Consider the following 16,805-nt stretch of genomic DNA (forward strand, 5'->3'; position numbering starts at 1 on the left):
GAAATTGTCAGTGAAAGGAAATCTACAAACTATGGCCAAAATAAGCAAGTGGGGAAGAAAGTACAGAAAACCTTTCCATTCTATTCATGGTCAAGGTCTAATTTAAAGATCAGTTTTCTGATCCTGCACTGCAACATGTACAACTCATAGATCCAACCATCCACAGGCCTGCATTTGGGCTTCCCGTTACGCCAGGGGTTCTACAAGCAGGATGAACTAACTCCCTTTTTTCTTTCCTGAAGTGTGTGTTGGTTTATACATGAAAACCACTCTCCAGGAAGGAATACGGTCACTGCAAGACACTCTTACTATGGTTCTCTTCTCCCCTTCCCATTTCCATACGTGCCATTTCCATACATACCATGCAGACAGGAAGGCAATCCTGTCTGTAGGTATCTCTTGACATGGTAGGAATCCTTTTTTTTTTTTAATTACATGGAAAACAGAACTTTTGTGCCCATTTAAGCAGGTGTCACTGATTGCTCGGAGACAGACACATCAAAGCAAATACATTTCAGCATTTGCCTACGTATGTATTAGTTACCCACCCATGAGAGAAATGTCCTCCTGTGCAACCATCCTCCACATGGGTCACGTACAGGAATTTCTTATGCAAACTCAGCTGTGTTCCTCTGATATCATTTCAGGGACAAACCTTTTTTTGACAAATGTACGGAAAACATTATTTCAGGAGTTGAGGTTGTTTTATTGTAACACCTAATACAATTCAAATTTAAAGGATTACTTGCACAAAAAAATAAACACATTTGGTATAAAAATTTATCATCACTTTAACACCTTTTTTTCCTCTTATGGCCTGCACCTTCTCTGGAGCAGAAACATATAAAGACTAATGGCACAAGTTTGTTTTATTCTACAGCATTTTTTTTGCTTTTACATACTCAAGTACCCTAGAGGACAACAGCCCGCTGTATACAAGAACCATTTTCTTCAGCCTGCTGAATTAAGTTTCATAAAGAACCAAAGCTATAAAGGCATTTTAAAAACCATTGTCTCTTTTTTTTTTCAGAAGCACTGACTTTTTGCACCATTTATATACATAGTGTTACATAACAGCTCTTGAGTACAGTACATGCAGCAGAATATATCTGTTGTATATAAAACATACATTTAAAATCTTGATTTATCGGAATTTTTGGAAGATTGAGTAATTGTAGAATGCCCACTGCTTAGAGAAAATGGTTTGATAGTACAAATGTCTGCATATGCTGGCCACTGGAACAATCCAAGGCTCACTGGAATAGTATCCGTAGCACATCAATGTGCATAAATAATTTACTTACAATATTAAAACACAACTAGCAAAATCAATAGTTCAAGATCTTACGACTGCTATGTTAACCCTTAAGTGGTTGCAAGGAAGTGTGGTGGGATTCCTCCCCCTCCCAAGTCCTCTATAAAACCTTTAGTATGTAATTTGTTTTCCAGATGAAGAAACTTATTTATGTCTACTGCCTCTTCTCTTCATTGCAGCCGTACACTGTGGACAGAACCATTTCCCTTTCGGTGCTTCTGTCAGTCCAACACATCCATAGTGGAACCACTCAATAGGGCACTATAAAAGCAGAATTAAAGAGAAGGTTTGGGATCTGGGGTTTTTTCAAAATACCTATCACAAATACAATACTGTGAAAATGAAGTATTAGTAAAAAGCAGAGATTTTGCTACTCACACAAAGTCACAGGGCAAACAAGAAGAGAGGAGGATTTAAGACCCGAAAATATATTCAACGGACTAAGGAAAGTTACAATTCTAGGAGTCACATATGGACTCATTAACAGCAAAAAAAGTATGTTGTGCTTTGAAATATTCAGTTTGTCAACACTAAGTGACACAAAAGTCATCACTCACTCCTGTTTAAATGTAGTATCTCAGTAAATACAAGATTACATTAAACTGTTTTTTTACAACTATTTTACTTGAAGGGGACAACTGATAACAGTAGTGACATAGCTACAAATTCTCAGAAATAAAGGGCATTTTAAAGATATCAAACGTTCCCAGTAAAGGGTGAAGCCTTCTAAAAGAACCTGAACAGTGGGGACAGATGAGAAGTTTCCTGAAGAACAGTTCAACGCATGTGCACGTCACTCTAAAGCTGTACTCCAACGCTAACTCTAAAGAAAAGTAACTCCTGCAACCAATAGTTACATGCACAAGCCTCCCATGAGCCTTTTGAACGTTGTTACTTACATCTTGGTTATCACAGCCTACCATTTCACCATAGGACACCTAGCAAACAAGAAACAAAAACCTTATTAATAGTTATATTAGTAATGAAAAGCAATCAATGTTTTCAAAAGGCTAAAGTTCAAGTTTCTTCCTTTGAGGAGTTTTTCCATTAAACAGCAGCAACATTTTGATTTTTCTTTTGTTACACAACCCAAAGAACCCAAAGTTCATAGAAAATTGATTTTCAAAATTTTTTTATGCAAAAAAGAAAAGCAAAGATACTTCCTGCATATTTTAGGTTGGATAAAAAAAGGTCAGTATTCAAAACCTGAATGAAGCGCATTTTGCTCTAAATAGTACTCGGCACACTATCAGCCCAGTTTTCCAGATTATATTGATGTTTCCCTTGCATACATGACAATTTCAAGCACTTTATTTGAAACAATCAAATATTTTCAAGACAATTACAGAAGTCTATAAACTCTGAAAAATGCCAACACCCTTAAAAATCTTTAAGAACAGGCATTTTTACAATCAAAGTTTCTCATGTTGTCATTCAGTCTCACAAGTTTCTGGATAGCTTTTGTTTCGGGATCATTTGCTGGGTTTTTTTAAAGGAAAGTAGGGGAGATCAGGCCAATTCCTCACTAACTTTAATATTTTAACTACATTCACTGTGAACCTATTCAATTTTTAATTGAGTTATTCCTGAATTCATTGAAAGATTTAAAACTCTCTAAGCATGTCACATCACCAGAAAACTTCCTTGGTTTTAGCTTCAACAGTTGAATTTATTATTCATATCAGCAGTAAGTAAATAAAAACATATCAGAATTTCAAGACTGCAACAGAATGTTTTTAAATTAGCAATCAGAGAAGGAAGTTCAGCTGCAACGAAATAGCAGCTGTAGCTGTGTTTCGGGTTGGAAGCCATCCTTACCTGATTACAAATACAGTAACGTGGCTCATTTGGATCATAAGTCCAGTCAACCTGGCTATTAGAATCGGTCTCTGGTATTACTGCTGTTTGCTGAGAGAGTTCTTGTGCCAGTGCAGATGAAGAAGAACACGATGATAGAGAGGAAGAAGAGGAAGATGATGAGGACTGCTGACTTGAAGATTTGTTGTTGTTTCTGGGGAAGGGTAAAATAAGAAGAAAAAAATAGCATACATCATTTCATTTCCTGCCAAGTGAAAGAATCACTAAGAAAGTACTTTGTTGACTCTGAAATACTGCAGTATGTAAATCCCAAAGCATCATTCCCCAACAGATTTCATTCAACAATTGCAAGAACTGAAATGGACACACTGAATGTTCTTTGGAAAAGAAAACAAGTTGTACCAGCTTACAAATGTGAGCCATGCTATTCTAATCAATTGAATCTAACAGCTTTAAATGCCAAATACCTTTAATGAACCTTTTTCTTCACAAAATTTTCCAACAACAGCCTTGGTGTCAGGTCCCCATAAAAATTATATTACCAATAAAAGAGGAATTTACATATAAAAAATGTCATATGTCATGTACAATAGATAACTGTTTTGAAGATGACTGATTCTATGTTAATCTCCACTCAAGCATCACTAATGTCTCCATAGAACAGTGACAGAATACAAATTCTAGCTTTTGCTTATAGGTCAGATCTGACACCCAAGATAGAAGCATTTTTCATGTATGGGTAAGATAAAATTACTAACTGAGCTGTGAACACACACAAATTTCTATGAAGAAAAAACCCACAAGTCAGTTTAAAAGGATGGGCATTTTGACACAGGCGCTCTCAAGTACAGCTTGTGTGGATTGCTGTCACAATGTGTTGTGACACTGTGTTGTTTAAAATGTTTTTAAACTTCATTTTAATCAGAAATAAAATTCATTCTGTTTCCTGTCCTAGATGGGCAGCACCAGAAACCACTTTGTGATTATTTGAGAAGTGGCATGAAGCAGATCTCCACATTATTTCAAAATCATCTAAGCCACTGCATGGTAATTCCCCAAATTTGCTTTTAGGGCAAATCTTCTCTCCAGAACACAGAAGAACAAAGGAAGAAACGAGACTATATCACAGAATACAAAGCAAAGCAAGACATTTATTTAAAACCCTGAAGTGAATTTGCTTAAAGAAAAAAAAGACATGAAATGACAAAAGAAGAAAGCCCTGAACTAAAAAAAAAAAAAAATGCTAGCAGGCAATCACTATTTCTGCTGATCCCCCTTCCCACATATATGGCCCATGACCTTTAAAGAAAAGCTTATTGTCTTAAAAGCTGTAATTGCATTCAACAAGAAAACCTACTTGCTTTTTCTGCCACTTCGTGAATCTGTGGTTGATGAACTTAATGTCTGTGTTAATGTAGATGCCAGAGCTGATGATGAATATCCAGTTGAATCTCTGGATAATGAAAATTCTCTTCCAAGCTGAAAATCATTGTTCTTAAATGCTTCATAGCTGGCTTTTAGACTGGATGTTCGTCTTCCTTCCTTCATCTAAAGGAATACTGATATTGTATCAGATTACACAGTAGAGCTCTTACAGAAGACATACCAGGCTGCTAACTGCTAATTATCTGCACAGGATCATTAGTTACCCTGCTAACAAAATGATGTAAATGGTAAAAAGGTGTAAGAATGTCCCACAAGAAAAGCTAGAACATAAGCTGTCCCTTTATGCAAGTTTTATAGGATGAAACTGTAGCATATGAACCCAAATGGTAATATGAGAACGGAATCACACTGCTGAAAGTGATCATGGGAACTCAGATTAAAAAAAAAAAAAAAAAAAAATCACTACTCTTTCTTCTTAATTGATAGCAGATGCAGAATGACAAGAATGTTTTGACATTACCTGTGCTGTGGCTTGCACTGCTTGAGCTGCTGCCATGGTAATTGCACCAGCCCCAGATCCTGAAGATAATGAGCCCAGGTTATATGATGCCAATGGTTGAGAAGAGTTTGTATTGTATGCATTGTTTGAAGAGGATGATGAATTACTGTTTCGACACCCTTGATGAACAGAACACATTTATGAAATTCAAAATGAAACTAAATACCTTTGCATTTTAAGAAGAGTTATACATGACAACCAGTGAAAGAGTCGGAACTCCGTTTATGCATCAGAGCAGTCTGATCATTTGGAAAAAAGTGTAAGACGTTATTTGACACAGCCAGTATTGGCTTAAGAAAAAAAAGTCTGTTGCCCACCTACCCTCACGTGCAAGGACTCCTTTTAGAAAGGCAGTACTCACGATCATATTCAGTTATCAAGGAACAGATGCAGCTGCCATGTCTATAAACCCAACCTCTACTGAAATAATGCTGACTACCGTAACCATTAAGAAGGGAGTAAAAATGTGACTGTACACCTATCCTGCCTCCGAAACTTAAATTCTAAAAACCATAAATCACAGTTGTAATGCAAGATTTCCATGACCATCTACAGACTGCTCAAACAGTTACATTTTATGCACCATCTCATGTGCAGTTCCTTCAAAACTGAAGTAAAATGGGTATGTACTGAAACTGATCAACAGTACTTAATTCCAAAGCGTAAGGTAATTTACTTACTGTAACCTCTCACCATCTTTTATTTTCAGAAAAGAAACTATGAAACACCCTAATTTTGAAAATGGGCAGAAAGTCGTGGCTTTTTGTTTTCATATTACTCAAAAAGACTTCTCACCTCTTTTGAAATAGACAACACATGGAAGAATTTTATTTTATTGTAGCCAAATGCCATGTTAGACCAACTCTTAAAAAAAAAGCGTGAAAATTCTTTTCCCTTGCTTTGGAAAATGTTGCATGTGTTTCTTTTTCCCGAAATAATCATGCATTGATCTCTTATACTTCTGCTACTGGCTGAATTAAACTGTACTGCGACCTTCTTCCAAGCAGCGTAAATAAAAGGAAAGATGCAACATGCTCCTGTTAAATGACAACAAAGCTGTTGTGCTCCATGGACAACACAGATGAGTAACAATGTTTGCAAATTCTCACATTTCAAATGACCAAAAAATCCCAGAGGAAAGGGTATAAGCCTCTGATTTCAAAAGACAGTAACTCACAAATATAATTGAGTTTCTCATCTTCCGATTAAAAAGCAGTAAAATCCACGACAATTAAGATTACCTGGTGTATTTTCTTTAGAAGCATCTGAAGTCAGGGTAGATAGAAGAGCTTCAGATTTAAACTTCTTTTCAGGAGCGTGATCTGTTGCACCATGGTGCGAAGATGGATTGTTTCTCCTTTCTAAATGAAACAAATGAAGGGAACTTAAATGTAAAAACTTTCCAGCTTGAAAGTCAAACTATAACTAAAGACCTTAAAACAGCACTTCCAACTAATTTCCACCAGTTTTCATTATTATTTCATTCTTGCACTTCTTCTGAATAGGCACGATTATCATTGAATTATGTCTTCCCCCCCCCCCCCCCCCCCCATGTCTGGAGAAAAAGAAAAAAGTTGCAAACATTTTTTTTCCCTAACACTACTCAACTACTCAAAATAAGCAAACATAAAGAGTGGACATGTTCTTAAGTCTCAAATACTTACTCTCTACTGGAGTGTGAGAATGGGCGTGATGGTTATTCACAGGCTGTGATGGTGTATCCAGCTCCAGAGACCCTATGAGGGAGGTAAAAAGGATAGGTTTTGACTTTTAGATACTAAATGGATCTTTTTAATATTAACCAAATCACTATTTTTAATAGAATAGAAAAACAGAAGGGGTTTTGCTAGAGTTGAAACCCTTCCTTTGTACAACCAGGAGGCAGTGAGAATAACAGTTTTAAAATAAAAACTGGTGACTACTGCTGTTCAACTGTTGAAATAGGAAGTTAAAATCAAGGCCAATATGGAGAACAAATAACATTGTTCTCAACATGCCACTTATTCAAATGAGCTGCACACAAGCTGCTGATAGTTTGAGAATGCTGCACCAAAAATACTGACAATCTATACCAACGCGAATTGAAAAGACAATTGTAACAGGTAAACTATATTAACGAGGTATCTTGTCCCACTGAGTCTGTCTTGTCAGATGGAGTCAAAGCACACAAGCACTGGCAACGTTTGTCAAGATGATCTAACATTCAACAGGAAGGGATCTGGATCATTACCCAAATTTTCTTAGTATGCAAAATACACAGAGCAACAATTCAATGAAGGCGGGGGTTGGAGGGGGAAGGCAGCGGGGCACAAATTCAAGTCCATGTCTAAGACTAATATTTCTTCTAATGTGAGGCTAAACAATCACAGCATGGGAGAGACTCTGACCATAAATTTCCATCAGCCCAATACACAACAATTTGTGTATGAATCTTTGACAAAAAGATTTTGAACTAGCTGCAAAACCTACCAACTTACATTTATACAAAAGACAACTCAAGTAAGTAATTACTCATTTTTCAAAATCTGTAGCTTTGACATTTCTTCACCTCTTTCAGTGCTTTCAAAAAGTACACGAATGTATTGACAAAAGTTTAAAGAAAATTATTCTAAAAGAGGTTCAAAGCATAAGGAGACATTTTGGCTGAGCTGACATTAACTGTTATGAACTAGTCCAAAGGTTGCCCTCTGGCGGAACCTCAACTGCATGGATTTACTCTGAAAGCCAAAAATGTTAAGAGGCTTCTACTTTTCACTTAATTAAAAAAAAAAAAAAACCAAAACAACAACAAAACAAAACCAAGCAACCTTAAAGATGCAACATGCAATCTGGTACCTTTCTGTTTTGAATTCTTGAAACTCTACCTACCTTACCAAACACACAGCTCAACTGAAGGCAGTATCTCATCTTAAACCTGCAGCTGGGAGTCCTTTTCTGTAGTTGCTAGTCCAATAAAAGCACTTACTTTGCAGTTCTCTTTTTGTGCCTGTTATTTGTAATAGCAATTACAAATAAAATATCCAAAAACTCCCAGCTTTTTGACAAAGCTGCACAAAGTTCAAAGAAAGACTAGTTATTCCTAATCTCAAGTGATTTAGATCACCTTTCACTACCCTTGGATACGAGAACAGTCACTGCCTCTTAGCTCTGTAATCACAGCAGTTAAATCAATTTTTAAATTAATCATGATTACATTTGAACTTGATATCTAGATGTTTTGCTGTATTTGTTAAGCATGCAGGTTTCTTACCCAAAATGCTTCTCCCTCGCTACCCTATTACAAAACAACCCATTCTCTCCCCTTCGGGAAAAGAAAACCACTGAGTACCGAACTTTACTTGACATCCCACACCTGTAACTAAAATAATGACCCTCCTCAACTTGGTGGCAATCAATTCAAGTAAGAAATGGTACACTTTTAACTAGGTAGGTGGCAAGCTTAGGCTGAAGTACTTGTCTGAATACCTACAGTCATTAAAAACAGGTTCAAAGAATTATGTACCTTACTGTAACAATTCGTAAGTGCAACAGTTGTGCAAAAAAAAATAAATTCTAATTGCTCAGTTGTATTTTGACTTCATCGATAAAAATTGAGGTTGAAACTAAAATTTCAGAATCAGTGACTGATGAAAAGCATGCAGGGTAAAACACAATTCTGAAACAAGTGGAAATACTGCTGGCCACAAACAAGTGGTACAATATTTCAATTTTGTAAATTGACAGAAAAATCTGTCAAGTCCTTAAAGAAAATAATGTATACTTACGTCTCTCTAATATTTCTGTAATTCCAGCATTATCTGCTTCAAGTTCCATTTTAAATTTAGCAAGTTCCTGGTCCAATTTTCTCAAATGACGGTCTACCTGTTTTTGAGACAAAGCACCAATAAATACCATCCAGCTCCGGAACATGAGTATGAACATCCTTAATCTCAGGATCACTAAATATTTCCTATCCAGCAACTCTCTGCCGTGCTGTACTAAGCATGTATAAGACCGCTAAGAAGCATAACTACTCAGTCACCTACATTTCCCTAACTCCGCTGAGATACTAGAGTTAACACCAAAATAGCACTGTTGCTCCCAAGCTGTGAAGTCAATCACAGGATACAAGAAGGCTACATATTGGCTCAGCAGCTAGAAGCCCTCCTCTTACTGCAGCTGACATTCCAAGGCACGGTGTTAAAGTGGGGTTTTTTGAGGAAAAAAAAGGCGAGGAGGACTTGGGGATACTGTGGGTATGCTACAGAAAGGGGAAGAGAAAGAACATGCACTTTAGAAGAGGCTGCGCAGCATTGGGGAAATTGCAAGTTCACTGAGTTGCAATCTCTATGCCATGCCACTATACACACCAGTAAACCTAAGTATTGAGTAAAGGGGTCTCTAAACTGGAAGTGTAAAGACTCCTGTGCGTTTGAGTAAACTATGACTTGCTCCTGGGTACTGAAAATTAACAGTAACAAAAAAACCTGAACTTCATTTCATGGGAAGAGACACAATGTTCCAATGCTTTCTTCATCTAAAGTCATACAGCAGAATGTACCTGTCCCTAAACTATTAAAAACTGAGCAATTTTTTGCAGTTACCAACTAACCAAGAGAGAGGGTAAGTTCCAATTTTTTGAACTTCTGGTTATCTGAAGTGAAATTAAAGCAGACAAGAAATAATTGGTTTATGTTTACTATGTCCTAGTGCAGTCTGACTTGCAGGTTCTATTCTCTAAGAAAATGTAAAATAAAGATACTTAAAATTCAAAATACACATGCTATAAGGAAGTGAAACCTGCTTGCAGTATCTTTGAAAAAAATAATAAATGAAACTAAAACAAAACCAACATGCACAAAAACCTTATGATTTCTAAAATTATTCCTGTATGTTTTGTATTTAAGTGACACTACTCATAGCAACAAATATGAAATGCTTCTTTCACCAATAAAAACATCTGTATGTAGCTGGCATAACAGTACAGGCTGCACTGTTGTAGTGCTTATCAAAATGTTTATAAGTCCTTAGGGCACAAATTTAGGTAGTTCACCACAAGCCTTCTGTCCACTTACCAAATCATATATTTGATTAGCCAATTGCACTTTTTCATCTGCGTCTTCCAAAGCCTTGTAATAATCCTGTTATAAAGAGAATTTTTTTCAAATTATTAATTTCGCTCATTTTAAGCTTTGTTATTCAGCGCAAAATGTAAGTTACAAGGAGAAATGCAAGTCAGTTTTCAGAAAGAGTATGAAACTCTACTGTAAACAACAATCAGCTGAATTTAGATGAGAGATATAATACGTATCAATTTACTGTCTGTGCCTTAGAAAAAGCCAAACTACAAGATATGGACACTTCCTCCTTAGATTTCTGCAAGAAATGCTACAAGAAAAGAAACAATCTATACAGCATAAGGTTACAGATTCAAAATGAGACTGTATTTCACGTCATATGGAACTTTAGGACCACCACAGATACTATCACCCTTCAAAATTATGCTAACAAGTACTGTGAGGGGAGGCCTTTCCAACACTGTAGTTAAACAGACATAATGATGTACATAATTTAAATTATTTTAAAATACATAATTCATAAATGTATAATAATTTGACTAAAGCAATCCAATTTTAAACTCTGCTCTAACTAATGAAAATCCACAAACAAAACCTTTTTTTTATAAGTATGTCTGCACATGTTTTTACTCTAGATTTAAACAGGTTTATGTGCCTTTTTATTCTCAATTTCCACTAAAGAGTATCTTGCTTAGGTGAAAACTTGAAATTTTGGTAAAACTAAAGTCAAAAGCAAATTTTTCGTTTATGCCAGGGAAGTCAGAGCTTTGACTTTTTCTTTTTTTAAATATATCAATCTGTTTGTATTAACTAAAGAAAAAAACACCTTGGCCAAATAAGGGACTGAAGTAGCAAGTAGAAGACTACAGAGGAGTTTCTCCTGAAAAAATGATGGACTACCTTGCTAACAATACCATGACCAATGCCCAAGTGTTGAAGGATAAAACAGAACACATCCACCTTCTTATTTCTCCCCTGCTAAAGCTACATATACCATATGTATAACACATACAAGGACATAGGCAGAATCACAGGAAATGCTGAAGCTAAGCTTGAAAAATATCACCTAAAAGAAAGCTAATTAGCTTACACAACTCCATGTCACACAAGCAGAAACAAAACATCTGAGCTAAAATTTAGTACCTGGTTTCCTCACCATTTCAGGATCATAATTTTTAAAATGCTAGCAAATACTGGGTAAAACTTGAGAGAAATGCTTCATCAAAGAAACTTTTCAGTAATTTTTCCCCTCCTAGGTAGTTTTATCCATCTCTGTGAAAGCCCAAGGGAAGTCACAGTTCTGAACACTTAAGTCTCCATCAATCATAAGCTATTTTTTTCTAAGGTTCTTTTTGTTTGCAAAATAAAAGTGTGATCCACTCCTGTGATATCCTTACTTTTTTGATTGATGTCATTTGTTCTTCTCTCCATTCAGGTTTGTTTTTCTTTGCATTCATAAAAAATTCATTTACCCTCTGCTCAAGCTGATCCATTGCATCTGCAGCACAGGAAAAAATTAAGATAAACGTTATCTTCTCATGTACATAAACATTATGAAATAAGGTGGAATTTTTTTCTTAAACAAAGTTGACAGGACTGAGGTGCAAACTATCAGAGGAAAAAAAAAACAAAACCAAAACAACCAAGTGACAGTGGACTGAGAAGGGAAATACTTACCTTAATTTCCAAGAAGCAGAATTGCATTCTGGTAGGATTCTCATCAAGGTTCTTGTGCTCTCCAGCATGGGACAGGCAGGACTCCAAGTTCTAAAGGTTTTTTGTCCCTAAGAGCAGTGGTAGTGACTTAAAGCACGACCCAAACTCCTCACCCAGGGCTCTAGACTGCTGATTTTGGAACATTCTAGCCAGTTACAAACTGAGCAGGAAACAAAATGTTCTCCTAAGAGAAACAGTCAAATACAAAACCAAATAATTGAAAAAATTAGTGCCTCAAAAAGGTAGAGCAACTGAAGAGTCAAGTCACTGCCTTTAATTCAAGGCTCTCTCCACTGTATGTACTGCTAGGAAGGGCGAGGGCAAATTGGAAGCACTCACAAAGTTATTCCCCCCACCCCCACAGGGTAGCACTAAGGGATATATGCACTGATGAAACACTATTTGGACAGGATTCTCACTTGCATGAAGTTGAGAAGTATCGTAAGGGAAAAAATAAAATCACTAATTCTCTAACATTAACTATTGTAAGAAAGGAAAATGTCAGCCACAAGTTATTTGTTTCATTGTTTACTGAGATGGGAACAAGGATTCCCTTCCCTTTCCTTCCTTCAAAAAAAAAAACCAAAAACAAACCAAGAAACTCAACACTGAGTTTAATATTTCAACAGCTGGACACCTGTGCATGCAACAGCTTGCATATTTTTCCAAACGCACACAGCTCCCTCGGTCAAATTGGCTTTGATAGCCTTGCTAGTCTCAGGACAGATGACAGTACTGAAAATGTTTTTCACAGCACTCTCAGTAATACTGTCCAGATAGCAGTTTCAAATCAAACATGACAATGCACCAGCTACCTACAGACTTCAGGCTCTGGGTGTAAAACACGTAAGATACTTTCAGAAACCACCATTAAAACTGGATCACACGATGGGCATCATCCTTTACCAAAAAAAAAAAAAGAAGAAAAAGTAAACTAACTAATTCAAGAAACTCATGAATTCCCAGGTATGATAAACTCTTCAAATCCAGTGGAGCCCATTTCACAATCTGTGAAAATTCAAAGCTAGAAATAACTGTTCATGTAAAGAACCAACAATCATTCATACTAAATGATAAAAAACATTCATCGGGTTTCCCTGTGCTGAGAATGTCCAGCATCAAAACCAAGAGCAATCTAACAACTGACCAGCCAGAGCTCAATTAATCCCAAGGCAAACCGTTGTGACATAGGCTCACATCAACTTTACTTAGACAAACAAAGTAGTCAAACCGTTTTGGCATAAAAAAAGGTTAAAGATGAGAGAACCTGTACAATGAGCACTTTCAGCTTGCACTGTGCTCTTCAGAGCAAAGTTTAGAAAGCCTGAACATCAAGGAAGCCTGCACACACTCCACGTGGAGGCTGCTAAAAGCTTTGTTCTTTGACCAAATGACTTTAATTTGGTCCATAAAGCCAAGAGACACAAATGTTCCATCTCTGATTCCCAGAGGGCAAACAGTTAAGTGATAGCTATTCTAATAGCTCCAAAGATGTGAAAAGAAAAAAAAAAAAAAAAATCAGTCTTACATCTTCATTTTTTACTGAGTATACCTATATCAGCCTGTGTAAGACTGCCCAAGGGAAAACTTCCACAGAAACCTGGTCTCTCCTGGAAAGGCAGAAACAACAAAAGGGAATGCAGGTCAGATCTATTATGAATTCTAATTATCTATATGAAAAGTTCTCTCTGGTATGTTCAGGTTCCTTCACCTTTTCTCCTCCCCTACCTTTTTAATCCAACTGTGATACTATATTCTGAGACACCAATCTCTTAGATAAGATTTCCCAAGAGAGTTGCCAGAAACTCTATCAGGAGAGAGGCCTTTTTCCAGACCTTGACATTTTACCATGGAGGTCTGATAATCCATAATCTGAATTTAGAGAAACATATTTTATCCTCCATGTGGAACTCAGTTAAAGCGCAAGAGTCAAATCGCAGCTCAGATGGTCTTTACTTTTCCCACAGCAGTCTTAATCAGGACATACAACAGGTACAGCTGGTTTATTATTTCTTCTAACAACAAACAGCAGCACCTGCCCCTTCAGATGTCCACGTGGTCCAAACAGGACAGACTATAACATCAACATTGACTCTAAAACCCAGCAGCACAGTTATCTCTTAATTACAACTCATACAGGTTTCTGGGACAGCATCACTCATCGAAGTGCTGTTTTCAAGTACTTCAGAGATACTGAATATTCACAGCAAGTCACTGTCACAGCATGAGAACAACTTCCACCTTTGTATGTAGTATTCAAAGGGCAGTTTGGCAACTGATGTTGAAGAGATGCTAGTCCAGAAGTTTCATAAATGCCTTTGGATGCTTTATCACTCATTGTGCAAGAATTGCAGAAGTACCAAGCTCCAAGAGAACTTTTCTCTGGGCCTAAGGTTGACCTTAGTATACAATATCCAGTGCTATTTGCTACTTCCAGTAATATAATGTGGAGTGTTATTTGCCGCTTCCAGTTAAAGCAGAGGAAATTATGCTGCTGCAACTCTGGCGGTGCTAGTTGGCTCAGTTCTGAAACACACTTCAAAAAAAGTAATAGCTTTTTTGCCTCCCTACCGCACAAAAGTAACATTTGTGAACTTGCTCTGAACTACCTAAGCCAGTGAGCTGCTCGCTCCCTCTCCTGGTGTGCCTCAGCAACTGTTGGTTCAGAGGTGCTACCTCCCAAGAGGAGCCATTGCTCTGTTCCCACAGCTTCAAGTGCGGAATCCAAGACAGCACTTGGGCCATAGTATACAAAAACATCCTACAGCCAGCTAAACACGTTTCAATAGCCTGTTAAACAGACCCGCTGGGTCCACTGAAGTAAACAGCCAAGGGAAAGCCTGAGCCCACACTTCAATGTATTGCAGGTTAAACTATCATTTTCAAGAATTCCTGTACGGCATTCACTTGTTATTTCAATCCTTGCTCCTTCTCTCATTCTTCTTTACAGTGGTCTGACCCTCCTGTATTGGTGATTCCTCTCATCTTTTGTGCAGTAAGTTTCATGAACAGAGACCTTTGTACCACAGTTAGAGATAAACGTATTAATCAAACACATCAAACGACAGCAACACCTAACCAGGTGTTACAGGACACCTATGTCCCAGACAAGATCGCATCAGAAAAGAAGAAAACGCAACGTGTCCTTAAAACAGCATAAGGCAGTGGATTATATGAGGATATAAGCAGAGATATTCCCTGGAGGCATTTAGAAGATGTGTAGGTGTGGCACTTAAGATGACACAGGTGAACTTCGCAGTATTAAGTTTACGATTGGAACGGATGATTGTGAAGGTCCTTCCCAACCTAAATAATTCTGCAGTCCCATACACAGTGATCTACAAAGAAACCTAAAGCAGACTGCGTATGAGGTTACTTGTCAGCCAGGGCACACACGGCTGAGCAAGAAGCACCTTCACGTTCGCTATTACGAGGGGAGCTGGCCAGGAAGTTTCAGAGACAGCACGCCGCTACCCGCCAAAGGAGTGGGACATAACTCACGCTCCAAACCACCATCACTGCTCTTAGGGATCAAAAATCTAAAGAGTTTGGGACGTGCCACCGAAAATGCCTCTGGGAGCAGCACAAGCCCAGGAGCGAAACTCCTGTCAGGCCCTACTCGCGCCGAGGCGCGGCTGCGGGCCGGGGCCGGGCTGGGAGCGGGCGGCTCGGCAAGGTCGCGGCTCGGCGCCGCCGGCGGACACGGCGCCAGCCCAGCGCGCCCCGCCCCTCGCCGCGTGCCGGCGGCTCCCCGCGCGGCGCCGGGCCTCCGCAGCGCCGCCTCCCGCCGCCGCGGCCACTGCACCGCGCCGCCGGCCCGCAGGAGACGACGCCAGGCGCCCGGTGCCGACGAGGCGCGCCCGACCTTCAGCTCCGCAGCGGCGCTGCCGGAGCGCCGGGCGCGGGGTGGGAAAGGGGCGCGGAGGCCCCGGGCCGGCCCGCGGGGCGGTGGCGGGGAGCGGAGCTGCCCGCACAAGTCGGAGCGCCCCGGCGGCGCCACCTCGCCCCCGGCTTCCCTCCTCCGCCTCCTCCTCCTTCTCCTTCGCCTCCTCCTCTTTCGCCTCCGCCTCCACCCGCCTCCCCACACCGCGGGCCCGCGGCTGGGCGCGGCGATGGAGCCGGTGCCCGCGGCCGCCCCCCGCTGGCGGGGCGGGGCGGGGCGGGCGCGCGCGGGGCGCGGGGAGGGGAGGGGGCGGGCAGAGCGGAGGGGGCGGGACTCACGTACTCTGCACCTGCAGGTCCATCTCGCGCATCTCGGTGAACCTGTCGCGCAGATCCATGGGAAGCTGCTCGATCACTGCAGGGACACGGGGGAGCGGGGAGAGAGGGAGGGAGGGAGGAAGACAGTCAGTCACTCACCGCCGTGGGGGAGGGGGGGCGCCGCCTCTTCGCCGCGGCTCCCCCCCGGCTCCCCCCCACCGGCCGTGCCCGGCCGCCCGGCACCCCAGTCCCGCACACACTCACTCTCCAGATAGTCCTCCAGATACAGCATGGCGGCGGCCGGGCCAGCGCCAAGGGGCTTCTCGCTAACGGGGGCTCGTCCCTTCCAATATGGCGCCGCCGCCGCCAACAACAGCAGCTCGACTCAGCGAAAACAACATTGGCGGCTGACGGCGCTCGCCCCGGCCGCGCCGCGATTGGCTGCCCGCGCCGCTGACGCACACCGTGGCTCGCGCTCTCCCGCACGGCTTCACGGGAAACGCAGTCTGGGCGCGGGCAGGCGGCGGGAAACTGCATGTGCCGGCATGCACCGCGGCGGCCGCGCCTCCCTCCCGCCCTGCCCGCGAGGCCCCGCGGGGGCTGAGGCGGCGCCCGTGGACGGCTCCGGCGCGCTCGGTGCTGCACGGCCTTGGTCACTTCGGCCAGGCTGGGGCCCTGGAGGCGCACCCGCCCTGCGGGATCCGTGCGGTTTTCCCCAGGGAGCGCCCTCCCTCCCTGCCGACCGCCGCCTTGC

The 16,805-nt window shown here is 40.6% G+C and overlaps 1 protein-coding gene across 6 annotated transcripts; it reads right to left on the minus strand.

Moving 5' to 3' along the window:
• Positions 1 to 689: 689 nt before the first annotated feature.
• ING3 (inhibitor of growth family member 3) lies at positions 690 to 16,491 on the minus strand. 6 transcript variants are annotated; one of them, XM_037388838.1, is made up of 12 exons: positions 16,316 to 16,491; positions 16,077 to 16,148; positions 11,533 to 11,633; positions 10,133 to 10,198; positions 8,843 to 8,939; positions 6,743 to 6,814; positions 6,320 to 6,439; positions 5,040 to 5,098; positions 4,491 to 4,681; positions 3,134 to 3,326; positions 2,215 to 2,253; positions 690 to 1,576 (listed from the first exon to the last, which is right to left on the minus strand). In XM_037388838.1, the coding sequence occupies exons 1-12, from the start codon at positions 16,341 to 16,343 to the stop codon at positions 1,460 to 1,462; spliced, it is 1,155 nt and encodes a 384-aa protein (XP_037244735.1). In that variant the 5' UTR covers positions 16,344 to 16,491; the 3' UTR covers positions 690 to 1,459. The 6 variants fall into 6 exon arrangements, with proteins under 6 accessions (XP_037244735.1, XP_037244737.1, XP_037244738.1 ...); XM_037388840.1 differs by having other exon boundaries at positions 5,040 to 5,197; positions 16,084 to 16,148; positions 16,316 to 16,489; XM_037388841.1 differs by lacking the exon at positions 16,316 to 16,491 and adding an exon at positions 11,813 to 11,919 and having other exon boundaries at positions 5,040 to 5,197; positions 16,077 to 16,154.
• Between the last annotated feature and the right edge of the window lie 314 nt (positions 16,492 to 16,805).

The sequence above is a fragment of the Falco rusticolus genome, chromosome 5 (genome assembly GCF_015220075.1).
Source record: "Falco rusticolus isolate bFalRus1 chromosome 5, bFalRus1.pri, whole genome shotgun sequence".
In the NCBI taxonomy this organism is placed as follows: domain Eukaryota; kingdom Metazoa; phylum Chordata; class Aves; order Falconiformes; family Falconidae; genus Falco; species Falco rusticolus.